The sequence below is a fragment of the Hemiscyllium ocellatum genome, chromosome 32 (genome assembly GCF_020745735.1).
Source record: "Hemiscyllium ocellatum isolate sHemOce1 chromosome 32, sHemOce1.pat.X.cur, whole genome shotgun sequence".
Lineage (NCBI taxonomy): Eukaryota > Metazoa > Chordata > Chondrichthyes > Orectolobiformes > Hemiscylliidae > Hemiscyllium > Hemiscyllium ocellatum.
Window position 1 is genome coordinate 14110751 of NC_083432.1, and position 13875 is coordinate 14124625.

Below are 13875 nucleotides of genomic sequence, written 5' to 3' on the forward strand. Positions count from 1 at the left end.
GTCATTGACTCTGCTTCCACCACCTCCACTGGCAGCATGCTCCAGGCACTCACTGCTCTTTGTGCAAAAAAATGTGCCTCCCACATCTCTGTTAAACTGACCACTGCCCTCCGACTTCCCCCTCGCACATTGAACCTGTGTCCCCGAGTAATTGACTCCTCTGCCTTGGGAAAAAGCCTCATACATTTCACTCTATCCACGCCATTCACAATCTCATAGACTTCTACCAGGTTGCCCCTCAACCTCCTTCCTTACGGTGAAAATGGACCCAGTTTATCCAAACTTCCTTCATAGCTAAAGTTCCCCAAAGCAGACAACATCCAGGTAAACCTTTTCTGTATCCTCTCCGCAGCATCCGCATCCTTCTGGTAGTGTGGTGACCAGAACTGTTCGCAAAAGCTGTAATTTTTTTTCCCCTGGAGGTCACAGGAATATTAGAAAGAATATGATTTGTATCATCAATAGTCACAGATGAGGTGCTGGAAAACTGGAGGTTGGCTAACGTGGTGCCACTATTTAAGAAAGATGGTAAGGTAAAGTCAGAGAACTACAGACTGCTGAGCCTGACATCAGTGGTGGACAAGATGTTGGAGGAAATCCTGAAAGGCAGGACTTAACAAGTATTTGGAAAGGCAAGGACTGATTCGGGATAGTCAACACAGCTTTGTGGGGGGAAATCATGTCTCACTAACTTGATTGAATTTTTTAAAATTGGTAACAAAGAGGATTGATGAGGGCAGAGTGGCGCACGTGATCTATATGGACTTTGACAAGGTTCTCCAGATAGACTGGTTAGCAAGATTCAGTCACATGCAACGTAGGGAGAACTAGCTAGTTGGATACAGAACTGGCTTGAACGTGGAAAACAGAGGGTGGTGGTGGAGGGTTGCCATTCAGACTGGAAGCACAGGGCCCATGGTGGACAGAAGGAAACTGAGTTGCACCAGAAGCCATATTCATAGGCATGCAGGGTTCTCAGATTGTTTTTGAGCCTGAAGAAGTTCAAGAGATTTGGAGAGGTGTGGCCATGGCAGGAATTGAAAATGGGTTAATTGTACCAGCAGCCAATAGAGATCAGAGAGCTCAGGAGTGACGGGTGAAGATCAAAATATTGCATTTTAATTAGCTTACCAACATTTTCTGGTCATGACTGGAAAGCAAAGTGCCAACCCCTTAGAAAAGCAGGCAAATAGAATCAAAAAAGGAAAGAACGAAAGATGATCCATTTCAATTTGAATTATTCTTCTAATTTCAGGAAGATGAATGGGCAAAACCTGGCATCCAATTATATAACAGCTATAAACACAACATCGTAAAAACACAGAAGTCCAGGCAAGCAGTTTAACTTTGAAGGAAGAGGAAATCGACATGAAAGTAAAGGCTTTCCTAGATTTCCTCAAAACTGACATCTGTTCTTGTAGCTACATGATAACACAAAGAATTATGCCACAGTTGTTGGACTGATAATGCAACTTAATCGTTTCCACATTAATTATATGCATTAATTCCATCATAGATTTGCAGGCACATTATGTTAAAAAAAATACTGGGAACCAGTGAAGCAGTGATGACTCTAAGGGCACAATGTAGAAAACCAGCTGGATCAAAATTGGTGGATGGAAAGTCTTTACTAAGTACGGTTTAGAGATGTGATCAATACGTTTTTTGAAGCTGCAGGATATTCTCCTTCATTTTTGTACAATATAAAGCAATGGAAAGGAGGAAAAATTTCCTTTCCTGAAAAAAACACAAAAAAAATACCATTTGCATCTTGTCAATACAAATTCAGAGAAAAAGAAAATAAACAAGAATTTGCCCCAAGAAAAGTAACAAGAAAATTTGTTTTGTCTGTTGCATTAGAGATGTTAGAAAAGACACTGGGCTGTCACCACTGCTCTTCTGTGAAGGTTATTCACTAGCTAAGTGAGCAGTTAATGTCTCCTCCAAAAGATGATGCATGCACTTACATAATTGTGGAGAGAAGTGTCAGTCTAGTTCCAGTGCTTGTGGTTTTATCCTACAAACATCCGATTCAGAGATGAGATAACTAACAACTGAGTAGTGACCGAGATAAATGAAATGCCAAGGATTACACAAGACTGCCTTCAATATTGACAGCAAGATTGAGCAAACCAAATTAACTAAGACTCTTGCTTCATTCCAAAAATGCACATATTCCATCCATTGAGTCATGAGAAACAACATAAAAAGGAAACATCAAACTGAAGAACTGTTTCACTTCACAATAATTGCATGAAAACTGGAAATGTTCAAACTCACCTGCAGTGACATCTCAATTATCATCATCAATTTCTTAATACCAATCCATACATTGTTTCCCTTCACATGCTGCGTGATCCTTGCTCGTTCGCGATCATCAAACCTGCCAAGAAGCTGTAAAAATAAGACTATTTAATTTTCATTAAATAAAGTCTCCTTTCTCCATCATAAATTGGTCTTTTACTGGTGTGTAATTCCACCGATGCTAGCACCGCCCTAGCCCCCTGCGCCTTATAAATGAGAAAAAGCCCAATGACAATTTGCATTGCACTCACTGTAGAAGACATCTCACCATTCTTCATTCAACTCTTGGTCAAGATCCACAATGCAGAATTTCCCATAAAGGTACCATGAGATGCAAGCCTGGCTGTTTTCCTCTCCTCATTTGAAGTGTAATGGCCTTTAAGTCAGCTGAGTACTAACCACTGGTCAGTTGACCTACTGAACCATGAAGGCCTGCATGGTTTAACTACTGCCATAACAAGCTAAGTCAAGTGGTAATAATAAAGAAATATAGTATGCAAAATAATTGAATGAATATATGCTACAGTTAACACATATCAATTATATACCATATGATGTACTAAATTTACACCAGTGTAAAGCTATAACAATGAGATAGTAAAGGTAGTCCACCCACATAAGCATGTGACTAAGTACCATAGTATCAGGATGGGTTAACCATGAACAGTTACAGCCATTTTGATTTGAAACTGGTCCAATGGTACTGGTACAATAGAAAAATCGTTTTAAAAATATATTGGCAACTATAGTTCCTTTAAAAGTATCAATTGACATTAAGTACATTCCCTCAAAGGAATAAGTTATTCATCGTTGGAGTTAAATGACATGCAACTTGACTAGAGGCATCACATTACATGAAAGCAGTAGTGATAAAAGTAAATCCAAGCATTTGATAATCTGTTCAAGTTCTTGCAAATGTAATCTGACCCATGGTACGTAAGATGGGAGGCATTTGCCTAAATATATATGCTTCCTAAATTCAAGATATCCCAAACATAGTTTTCTAGAAAAAAGTAAATTACTTTCAGTTACAACGTGTTTTACACTTTGACGCAGAGACAGATTTAGAAGACTGCACAAACACTAATCAGGCTCCCAATGTTACCAAATTCCAAAGTTATCCCAAAGTGTAGGAAAACAAGCCCCTTTGCTGGCTGCAGAGGCTCCTAACAAAAGAAGCTTGGGCAACAAAATTCTTAGTGTAGATGCACAGTAAGAAAAAAACCATCACCCTGCATCAACATGCAATCTTTTACAAGAGAAGCCTTCAGACTACTCGTTTAGGAATCTGAAAAAACATCAATCCCAGCTGAAGGTTGTAGAACCTAGTTGATACAATTTTACTCTGCATCTAGCTATGCTAACTGTGATCTAAGAACTACTTTTCTTTAACAATTGCCCAAATGCTTCTTTACCTCAATCTCAACTTCGCTATCTGAATGCCTCCAACAACTTACAAAATGATAGCTGAGATGTGACAATTAATTTTCCAACGTTCTTGGAGATATTTATGTCCGTCCAATGAAAGGAGGAATGGGGAGTGGTTAAACATACAAGTTGTGATGCCAATATATTCATACAGTAAAACGGCCTTCTAGATGATTAACCGAACCTATCACAATTTTGCTTTCATTCATTTGTGAGATGTGGGCATTGTGGGCTTGCTAGAATTTATTGCTCACCCCTAATTGCCCTTGAGAAGGTGGTGATGAGCTGTTTTCTTGAACCACTGCAGTCAACCTGCTGTGGGATGACCCATAATGACCCTTAGAGAGGGAATTCCAGGATTTTGACCTAGTGACAGTGAAGGAACGGCGATATATTTCCAAATCAGGACGATGAGAAGCTTGAGGACAACTTGAAGATGGTGGAGTTCCCATGTATCTGTTGCCCTTGTCCTTCTTAGAGGGAAGTGGTTGTGGGTTTGGAAGGTGCTGTCTGAGGATCTTCGGTGAATTTCTGCAGTGCATCTTGTAGGTAGTACTCATTTCAGTCACTGAGTGTGGCTGGTAGAGGGAGTGGATGTTTGTGTATGTAGCATCAGTGAAGCAGGCTGCTTTGTCCTGAATAATATCAAGTTTGAGTGTTGTCAGAGTTGCACTCATCCAGGCAAGTGGAGAATATCCCATCACACTCCTGACTTGTGCTGTAGTGGATGGTAGACAGGGTTTGGGCATTCAGAGGTGAGTTACTCACCACGATACTCCTAGCCTCTGACTTGCTCTTGTAGCCACTGTGTTTATGTGGTGAGTCCAATTGGGTTTTTGGTCAATGATAAACCTGATGATAGCACCATTGAATGTCAAGGGTCAGTAGTCTCTTCTTAGTGATGGTCATAGCCTGGCATTTGTGTGGCACAAATGTTACTTGCCACTGGTCAGATCAAGCCTGGGTATTGTTCAGATCTTGTTCCCTTTGTACATGAACTTGTTCAGTGTCTGAGGAGTTGTGAATTGTGCTGAGCATTATGCAATCATCGGTAAACATCCCTACTTCTAACCTAATGGAGGAGGCAAGGGTCATTAATAAAGCAACTGAAAATGGTTGGGCCTAGGACACTATCCTGAGCAACTCCTGCAGCTAAAATGACTGACCTCCAACAACCTACCTATGTATCAGGTATGACTCCAACTACTGGAGCATTTGCCCTCTGATACCATTAAAAAGGTTCAGAAAAGATTTAAGGATGTTGCCAGGGTTGGAGGATTTGAGCTACAGGATGGGGCTGAATAGGCTGGGGTTGTTTTCCCTGGAGTGCCAGAGGCTGGGGGTGGGGGGGTGGTGACCTTATAGATGTTTATAAAATCATGAGGGGCGTGTCTAGGGTAAATAGATAAGGGATTTTCCTTGGGGTGGAGATGTCCAGAACTAGGGGGCATAGGTTTAGGGTGAGAGGGGAAAAATTTAAAATGGACCTAAGGGGCAATCTTTTCACGTGGAGGGTTGTGTGTGTATGGAATGAGCTGCCAGAGGAAGTGGTGGAGGCTGGTACAATTACAACAGTTAAAAGACATCTGGATGGGTATATGAATAAGAAGATTTTGGAGGGATATGGGCCAAGTGCTAACAAATGGGACTTAATTATGTTAGGATATCGAGTCAGTTTGGACGAGTTGGACTGAAGTGTCTTCTTTCTGTGCTGTACATCTCTCTGATCAAAGTACTGTAGCAAAACTGTAATGCCATACTCAGATGAATGTAGCCTTGATGTCAAGGGCTGTCACTCACTTCAACTCTGGAATGCAGCTCTTTTGTCGGTTTTGAACCAAGGCTGCAATGAGATCAGGAGCTAAGTGGCACTGGCAGAGCCCAAACTGGGCATTACTGAGCAGTTTATGGCTGAGCAGGTTCTGCTTGATAGCAACAGTTAATGACACTTTCCATCAGTTTGCTGATGACCAAGAGTAGACTGATGAAGTAGTAATTGGCTGGGTTCAATTTGTCCTACTTTTTATGTACAGGACAGACCTGGGCAATTTTCCACATGATCAGTGTTATAACTGTATTGGAACAGCTTGGCTGTTCTGGAGCACAAGTCTTCAGTAGCATTGCCATCCGGGCCTTTAGCATTTGCAGTACCCAGTGTCTCCAACCATTTCTTGATTTGGTGTGCAGGGAATCCAACTGAGTGAGGACTAGTACCTGTAAGGCTGGGAACTGCTGGAGGGGGGCGAGATCGATCTCCCACTAAGCATTTCTGACTGAAGGTTGCTGCAAAAGCTTCAGCCTTATCTTCTGCACTAATGTGCTGGGCTCTTCTATCATAGGAGATGAGGACATTTGTAGAACTATCTACCTCCGAGAATTGTTTAATTGTCTACCATCATTCACAACTGGATGTGGCAGGAGTGGTGAGCTTAGACCTGATCCGTTGGTTGTGGGACTGCTTAGCTCTATCATTTGGTGCTTAAGCTATTTGGCATGCAAGCATTCCTGTTTGGTGGCTTCACCAGACTGAGACCTCATCTTCCAGCATTCCTGGTGCTGCTTCTGGCATGCCCCCCTTATACTCTTCACTGAACCAGGGCTAATCCTGTGGCTTGATGCTAATGAGTGGGTGGAAATTATGCTGGGCCATGAGATAATAGATGGAGCTGAAGTACAATTCTGCTCTTGTTGATGACCCACTGTGCCTCATGAATGCTCAGTCTTGAGTTGCTAGATCTGTTCGAAGTCTGTCCCATTTGGATGGAGGGTATTGTCAATGCGAAAGTAGGACTTCATTTCCACAAGGATATGTGGTGGACGTTCTTAGCAATATTGTCATGGACAGATATATCTGCACCTGGCACATTGTTAAGGATGAGGTCAGGTGCTCTTCCCTCTTGTTGGTTCTCTCACCACCTGTTGCAGACCCAATCTACCAGCAATGTCCTTTAGGACCTGACCAGCTCGATCAGTAGCCAAGGCACTCTTGGTGATGGACATTAAAATTCCTCATCCAGAGTACATTTTGTGTCCTTGCCATCCTCAGAGCTTCCTCCAAGTGTTGCTCAACATGGAGGAGCACTGATTAATCAGCTGAGGGAGGATGGTCCATAGTAATCAGCAGGAAGTTTCTTTGTCCAAGTTTAACTGAAGCTATGAGATGTCATGAGGTCCAGAGTCAATGTTGAGGAATCCTAGGGCAAGTCCCTCCCAACTGTACACCACCGTGCTATCACTTCTGCTGTCTGTCTCACTGGTGGGACAGAACATATCCAGGGATGGTGGTGATGGTGATGTCTTGGACATTATTTGTAAGGTATGATTCCATGAGTATGACTATGTCAGCCTGTTGCTTCAGTAGTCTGTGAGAGAGCTCTCCCAATTTTGGCACTAGTTCTTAAATGTTAATAAGGAGGACTTTGCAGAGTCAACAATGGTATTTCTGCCATTGTCTTTTCTGGTGCCTAGGTCAATGCCAGGTGACCTGGCCAGTTTCATTTCTTTGAGACCTTGTAACAATTAGTACAATTGAATGGCTTGCTAGGCCATTTCAGAGGGCAATTAGAATCAATCACATTGCTCTGGGTCTAGAGTCACACGCAGGCCAGACCAGGTGAGGATAGCAGATTTCCTTCCCTGAAGGACATTAGTGAACCAGTTGGGTTTTTCCAACAATCGACAATGGTTTCATGATCATCTCAGTAGATTCTTAACTCCACAGTACTTTTTATTCCACCATATGCCATGCTGGGATTTGAACCTGTGACCCAGCAATAAAACTACTCAGCCACCACGAGGTTAATGATTACTTCCAATTCAATCATGAACATGAATCTAATTTAATCAAACGTAGTTTACCCCAGATTAAACTTGCTGAGAGGATTAAACATAATGGAATGCTCATAGACCAGCATTACGAAATGAACATCTTGGGCTACGTAAATGACTCTGGAGGAAATCCCTGCATCTTAATGATATTAAAACTTTTTAATTTCTGGTTTGTAATGTAATAACTGCAAAATTTATATTAATATGGTAAGTGAAACCCTGCCTTCCCCTTCACTGTAGTCTCAGTAATGAGTGCTGTATTAGACAGTTTATTCTGATTACTGTGGCTGAGAAACAAATGCATATGCTTTCACAATCTTTGCCATCATCTCAGAACTATGGCATTAAAAATGACTCATTTAGTGTAGGCCAGCACTTTTGACATGTATGGAGAACAAGGCCACGCCTTGGACAATGTGCATTTGGAACATGTTCATCTATGCCAAACATGCACATTTTAAAAAATCCTTCTGTGGGTGTGGACTGAATTGGCTAGCTTTCTCTTTAGCATTAGTATTCCTACAGTGTGGAAACAGGCCCTTCGGCCCAACAAGTCCACACCAACCCTCCGAAGAATAACCCACTCAGACCCAATCCTTGGCCCTAGATTTACCCCAGGCTAATAACCTACACTATCAGCAATTTAGCATGGCTAATTCACCTAACTTGCACATGTTTGCATGTGCATGAAACCAGAACACCTGGAGGAAATCCACACAGACATAGAGAGAATGTGCAAATTTCACACAGTCGCCTGAGGTTGGAATCGAACCCAGGTTCCTTGTGCTGTGAGGCAACAGTGCTGACCACTGAACCATCGTGCTGCACTCAACTAATATGTTAGCCTTATTGCCAGACTCTAACTGACCTTGAGAAGGTGGTGGTAAGCCTGCTTTCTTGAACCACAGTGCACCCATGCTCCTGCCAGGGACAAAGTTCAGGATTTTGACACTAAAAGAATGGCGATATAATTCCAAGTCAGGATGGTGCGTGGCTTTGAGGGGAGCATACAGGTGTTGGTGTTCCATTGTCCTTCCAGTTGGTGGAGGACAGGTGTTTGAAAATTGCAGTCAAGGGAGCCTTGATGAATTAATGTACTGCATCTTGTAGATGGTGCTCACTGCTACCACCGTATGCCAGTGGTGGAGGTTGAAGGTGATGGATATGACACTAGTCAAGTGTGGGCTCTAAAGGTTGAATACAAGCACTGGCGAGATGAGATCCTTAGGTGGCTCATAATTGGTCACATATGGGTCTCAACTGGTCTAGGGGCAGGGAGGCTGCCACTCACCTTACCCACCCAAACTTAATTGGGGTGAGTGAGGAATGTGGTGGAATCTGCAATCCACAAATCTGAACTAACTAAATGGCAGTATACATGCCTACTTTGCAGCCCACTCCCAGGGTCATTAAATTCTACCCATTCAGAAAATTCCCATGTACCATATGCTGAGCAACTCATTTGCCATCCTTTCAGTTTATGAACACAAGGATTTAGACACACAGAAAGACAAAGGCACAAATCAATAAACAGAAGTTTCAATGCCTAAGAATGCAGGAGTATAGCAGAAACTTAATATATCAAGCAAGATGCCAATGACATGGGGAAGTGCATATCTATTGCATTACTATAAGAACAAGTGCACTTGCTCTTATAATGTTAACCCTATCAGCAACTGCTTAACCATGAAAGTTATTTTCAGTATTCCTGAAGTGAAGGGGACTAAAGATTTTTTTTTAAATAAGTGGTTACTGGCTGCAATCTAAATACCTTGAAAGAGTGACAAAAGCAGGTTCAGATAAACATCCAAAGAAAAGAAAAATTGCGAGGCTGCAGGAAAAAAGAGTAGGAAAAAGACTAATTGATCTTCAGACAGCTGGCACACACACAATGGACCAAATGGCCTCTTTGTAGGCTGTAAATTATGATCCTACTCGATTAGTTTCTAATATTCATCTTCCCATATTCTCTGTAAAGATATGCTTACCTCTAAAGCTTCCATCAACTGTTGCCCTGTGCTTATGTTTGGAATATGGATGCTGGTACTGAAAACGTCCATCATCTCCATCTCTTGAAGAACATCTTTACGACTGGTCGTTCCAATGATCAACAACTTACGGCCCTATAAACAATAATACAGGACACAATGATAAGCAATAAGTGAATCAGCTACAAGTCAGGCCCCTTCAGAAAGTCATATTATGATCAAAGAACTCTATTCTCTTCCCAACTGGACCAGAATTAAAATTGAAAAATTCCACAAAGGTCATGATTCTTCATAAGCAAGAAATCATAATCTATTCAGCTGTGGGATGTTGCCAATTAGAAACTCATTCTGCTTGTCACCTCTTCTCATTATCCAGTGAACAGTGTCAGTAACTGGAACAACTCTAGTATCTTTGCATCACTAATTCAGAATATGACAGAACTAGCTGACCAGAGTAATTGGTAGTTTGGTCCTGCAGATTCCATCCCACCACACACACTATACATCCTCACCAGCCCAAGTTCAAAATCTTGAAACCTACAAGTTGTGGCAAACCATGGGAGCCGATATAAAGCTGATCACTCCAAGGCATTTTGATTTTTGGCATTCTCAAATCTGTTACTTAGAAACCATCGAGTGTTGTAGTCCTGAATAAAACAAATTCTTGGACAAGTCTTACATCTCCAAATTTCCAAGATACCAGAAACTTCTTGCATTGCAAAGACCAGACTTCAATGTTACTGCACTAGCTATAAACTAGATTGGTTTGTGAAAGGTGTAGCACAAATGCATAATTTGTTTTGATTTTAAGGATCTGAAAACATTTTCACCTTTACTATCAGTCACTTGTGTATATCTGAAAAGTAACTATCTGGTGAACAAAATATGGTCGCTCCAAATGCTGGGAATGTAAAAAAATAATAAGATTTGATATCAAAGCTATTACAAACACAGTAGATGGATTTCATCAGTCAAGCAATGATTTTTTTGTGGACACAAGTAACTAAAGTGTGCTTGATTATAGTTTAGCCAGTATGTTTCCAAATCTAGAAAAATGAAAATCATAGTCACTAAATAATACACTTTCTCTTTTTGTTAAATAAGATGCCCGGTTAACATGCATTTTTGATTCTAGATACTCTGAACACTTAAAACACTTAGTGAGCTACAAATTTTAAGAGTACTAGTACACTGGTGAAGGGCTTATGCCCGAAACATTGACTGTCCTGCTCCGTAGATGCTGCCTGACCTGCTGTGCTTTTCCATCGCCACCCTTGTCGACACCAGTAGGAAGGGGCATTTGGCAGTTTTCATGGTTTGTTGTTGGCAATAACAGGTGAACAGCAAGGATCTGTATTAGGGTGACTCTCTGATAGTCCTGTTAGCATGGAAACTTCCCAGAGGTAGGACTGGTTGCCACTGAACAGAAGGTGGAAGAGAGTTTTCAAATTGCTGAGTGCCTCCTCAAGGGCATTTTCCCAGCTCAGAAGTGCTTGCGTATGAATGCCTCCAGTTTCACAGAAGTAGCCTGTGAGCATGTGGGGGCTGAGGCCAGAGACTCCATGCATCAAACAGGGGAATCCATGGGCAGGCGAGGCTGTTCAATGGCCCCAAAGAACCATCAGGAGCAACTTTACAGCTTAATACAATTGGCTCTCAGAATCTTTATTTTAATGCTTAACTCTCCAAGCTTCTTAACAAGAATAATACCTGGAAATGGACAAGTTATCTCATGTGGAAAGGTTGAATAGGCTAGGCTTATATCAGCTAGAGTTTAGAAGAGTAAGAAGCAGCTTGATTGAAACACAAGGTTCTGAGGAGTCTTGACAGGATGCACATGGAAAAATTGGGACAGACTTTGAACAGATCCAACAATTCAAGACTGGGTACCTATGAGGTGCTGAGAGTCATCAACAGCAGCTGAATCATATTCCAACACAATCTGCAAACTCATGGCCTGGCATAATCCAGTCTCAACCATTACCATCAAGCCATAGGGTCAACCCCTGGTTCCAAACAGAGTATAGGAGGGCATGCTGGGAGCAGCACCAGGCATATCTAAAAATTAGGTGTTGACCTGGTCAAGCTACAAGCAGGATTACTTGTGTACCAAACAACATAAGTAGCAAATGATAAGTACAGCTAAGTGAGCCCACAATCAACAGATCAGATCTTAGTTCTGCCACAGCCCATCATGAAAGGTGGTGGACGATTAAACAACTCATGAGAACAGGCTCCACAAATTATCCCATCCTCAATGATGGAAGAGCCCAGCACAACACTGCAAAGGATAAGGCTGAAGCATTTGCAACAATCTTTAGGCAGAAGTGCCAGGTAGTGATCACCAGGAAGGTGATTCATTTCAGCCTCTTCCACTGGCTCCCAGTATCACAGATGCCAGTCTTCAGCCAATTCCATTTACCCAACATAATATCAAGAAATGGTCAGACCCACTGAAAAGGCTATGGGCTTTCCAATATTCTGGCAATAGTATTGAAGACTTGTGCCCCAGAACTTGCTACACCCCTAGCCGAGCTGTTTTAGCACAGTACAACAGTGGTATCTACCCACAATGTGGAAAGTTGTCCAGATATGCTCTCCACATGTAAAGTAGGACAAATCCAACCCAGCCAATTACTGCCCCATCAGTTTACTCTCGATTACTAGTAAAGTGTTGGAAGGGGTTATCAACAGTATTTTCAAGCAGCACCTGTTTAGCAACAACCAGCTTACTGACACCTAATTTGGGTTCCGCTAGGGTCATCGGTCCCTTACCTCATTACAGCCTTGGTTCAAACATGGACAAAAGAGCTGAATTCCAGAAGCACGGGGAGAGTGACAGCCCTTGACATCAAGACCATATTTGACTTGATGTGACATCAAGTAGCACTAGCTAAACTGGAAACAATGAGAATCAGGAGTTAAACTTTCCATTAGCTGAAGTCATAGCTGGCATGTAGGAAGATGGTTATGAGTTTTGGGCATCAGTCATCTCAGTTCCAGTACATTCCTGTAGAATTTCTTCAGGGTAGTGTTCTCCGCCCAACTATCTTCAGTTGCTTCACCAATGATCTTCTGTACATTGTAAGAACAAAGGTGGGGATGATTGAACGATGTTCAACATTATTCACAACTCCTCAGACAGTGAAGCAGTCCATATTCAAATCCAACAAGATCAGGACAATATCTAGGCTTGGGTTGACAGGTAGCAAGTAACATGCGTCCCAGACAAATGCCAGGCAATAACCATCTCCATTTAAGACAGTCTAACTATTGTTCCTTGACATTTCAGTGGCAGTACCATCAATGAATCCTACACCATCAACATCCTGGAAGTTACTGTTGACCATAAACTCAATTGGATTCACCAGAGACTACAGCTAGGACTATGACAGCAACTAACTTACCTTGTGACTCTCTAAAGCCTGTCGGCCATCTACAAGGCACAAATCAGGATGATGACGGAACACTCCCTACTCGAAAGTGTGCGTAGCTCCAAAGCACTTGGTGCTCGACACTATCCAGGACAAAGCAGATGGGCCAATGAGCTGAGAAGTGGCAGATGGAACTTAATTCAGATAAATGTGAGGTGCTGCATTTTGGGAAAGCAAATCTTAGCACTTAATGGTAAGGTCCTAGGGAGTGTTGCTGAACAAAGAGACCTTGGAGTGCAGGTTCATAACTCCTTGAAAGTGGAGTCGCAGGTAGATAGGATAGTGAAGGTGGCGTTTGGTATGCTTTCCTTTATTGGTCAGAGTATTGAGTACAGGAGTTGGGAGGTTATATTGCAGCTGTACAGGACATTGGTTAGGCCACCGTTGGAATATTGCGTGCAATTCTGGTCTCCTTCCTATCGGAAAGATGTCGTGAAACTTGAAAGGGTTCAGAAAAGATTTACAAGGATGTTGCCAGGGTTGGAGGATCTGAGCTACAGGGAGAGGCTGAACAGGCTGGGGCTGTTTTCCCTGGAACGTCAAGGCAGTGGGGTGACCTTATAGAAGTTTACAAAATTATGAGGGGCATGGATAGGATAAATAGACAGCCTTTTCCCTGGGATCAGGGAGTCCAGAACTAGAGGGAATAGGTTTAGGGTGAGAGGGGAATGATATAAAAGACACCTAAGAGGCAACTTTTTCACGCAAAGGGTTGTACGTGTATGGAATGAGCTGCCAGAGGAAGTGGTGGAGGCTGGTACAATTGCAACATTTAAGAGGCATTTGGATGGGTATATGAATGGGAAGGGTTTGGAGGGATATGGGCCGGGTGTTGGCAGGTGGGACTAGATTGGGTTGGGATATCTGGTCGGCATGGACAGGTTGGACCGAAG

At 42.3% G+C, this 13875-nt stretch overlaps 1 protein-coding gene across 1 annotated transcript in view; it reads right to left on the minus strand.

Moving 5' to 3' along the window:
* Window positions 1-13875, minus strand: part of LOC132830782 (vesicle-fusing ATPase) — a 277011-nt gene that overhangs the window by 42435 nt on the left and 220701 nt on the right. The window contains exons 18-19 of the mRNA XM_060848627.1: window positions 9549-9683; window positions 2281-2394 (exon numbers count right to left, since the gene is read on the minus strand). Coding sequence (XP_060704610.1) covers window positions 2281-2394; window positions 9549-9683 — 249 coding nt within the window. The remainder of the gene's footprint in view (window positions 1-2280; window positions 2395-9548; window positions 9684-13875) is intronic.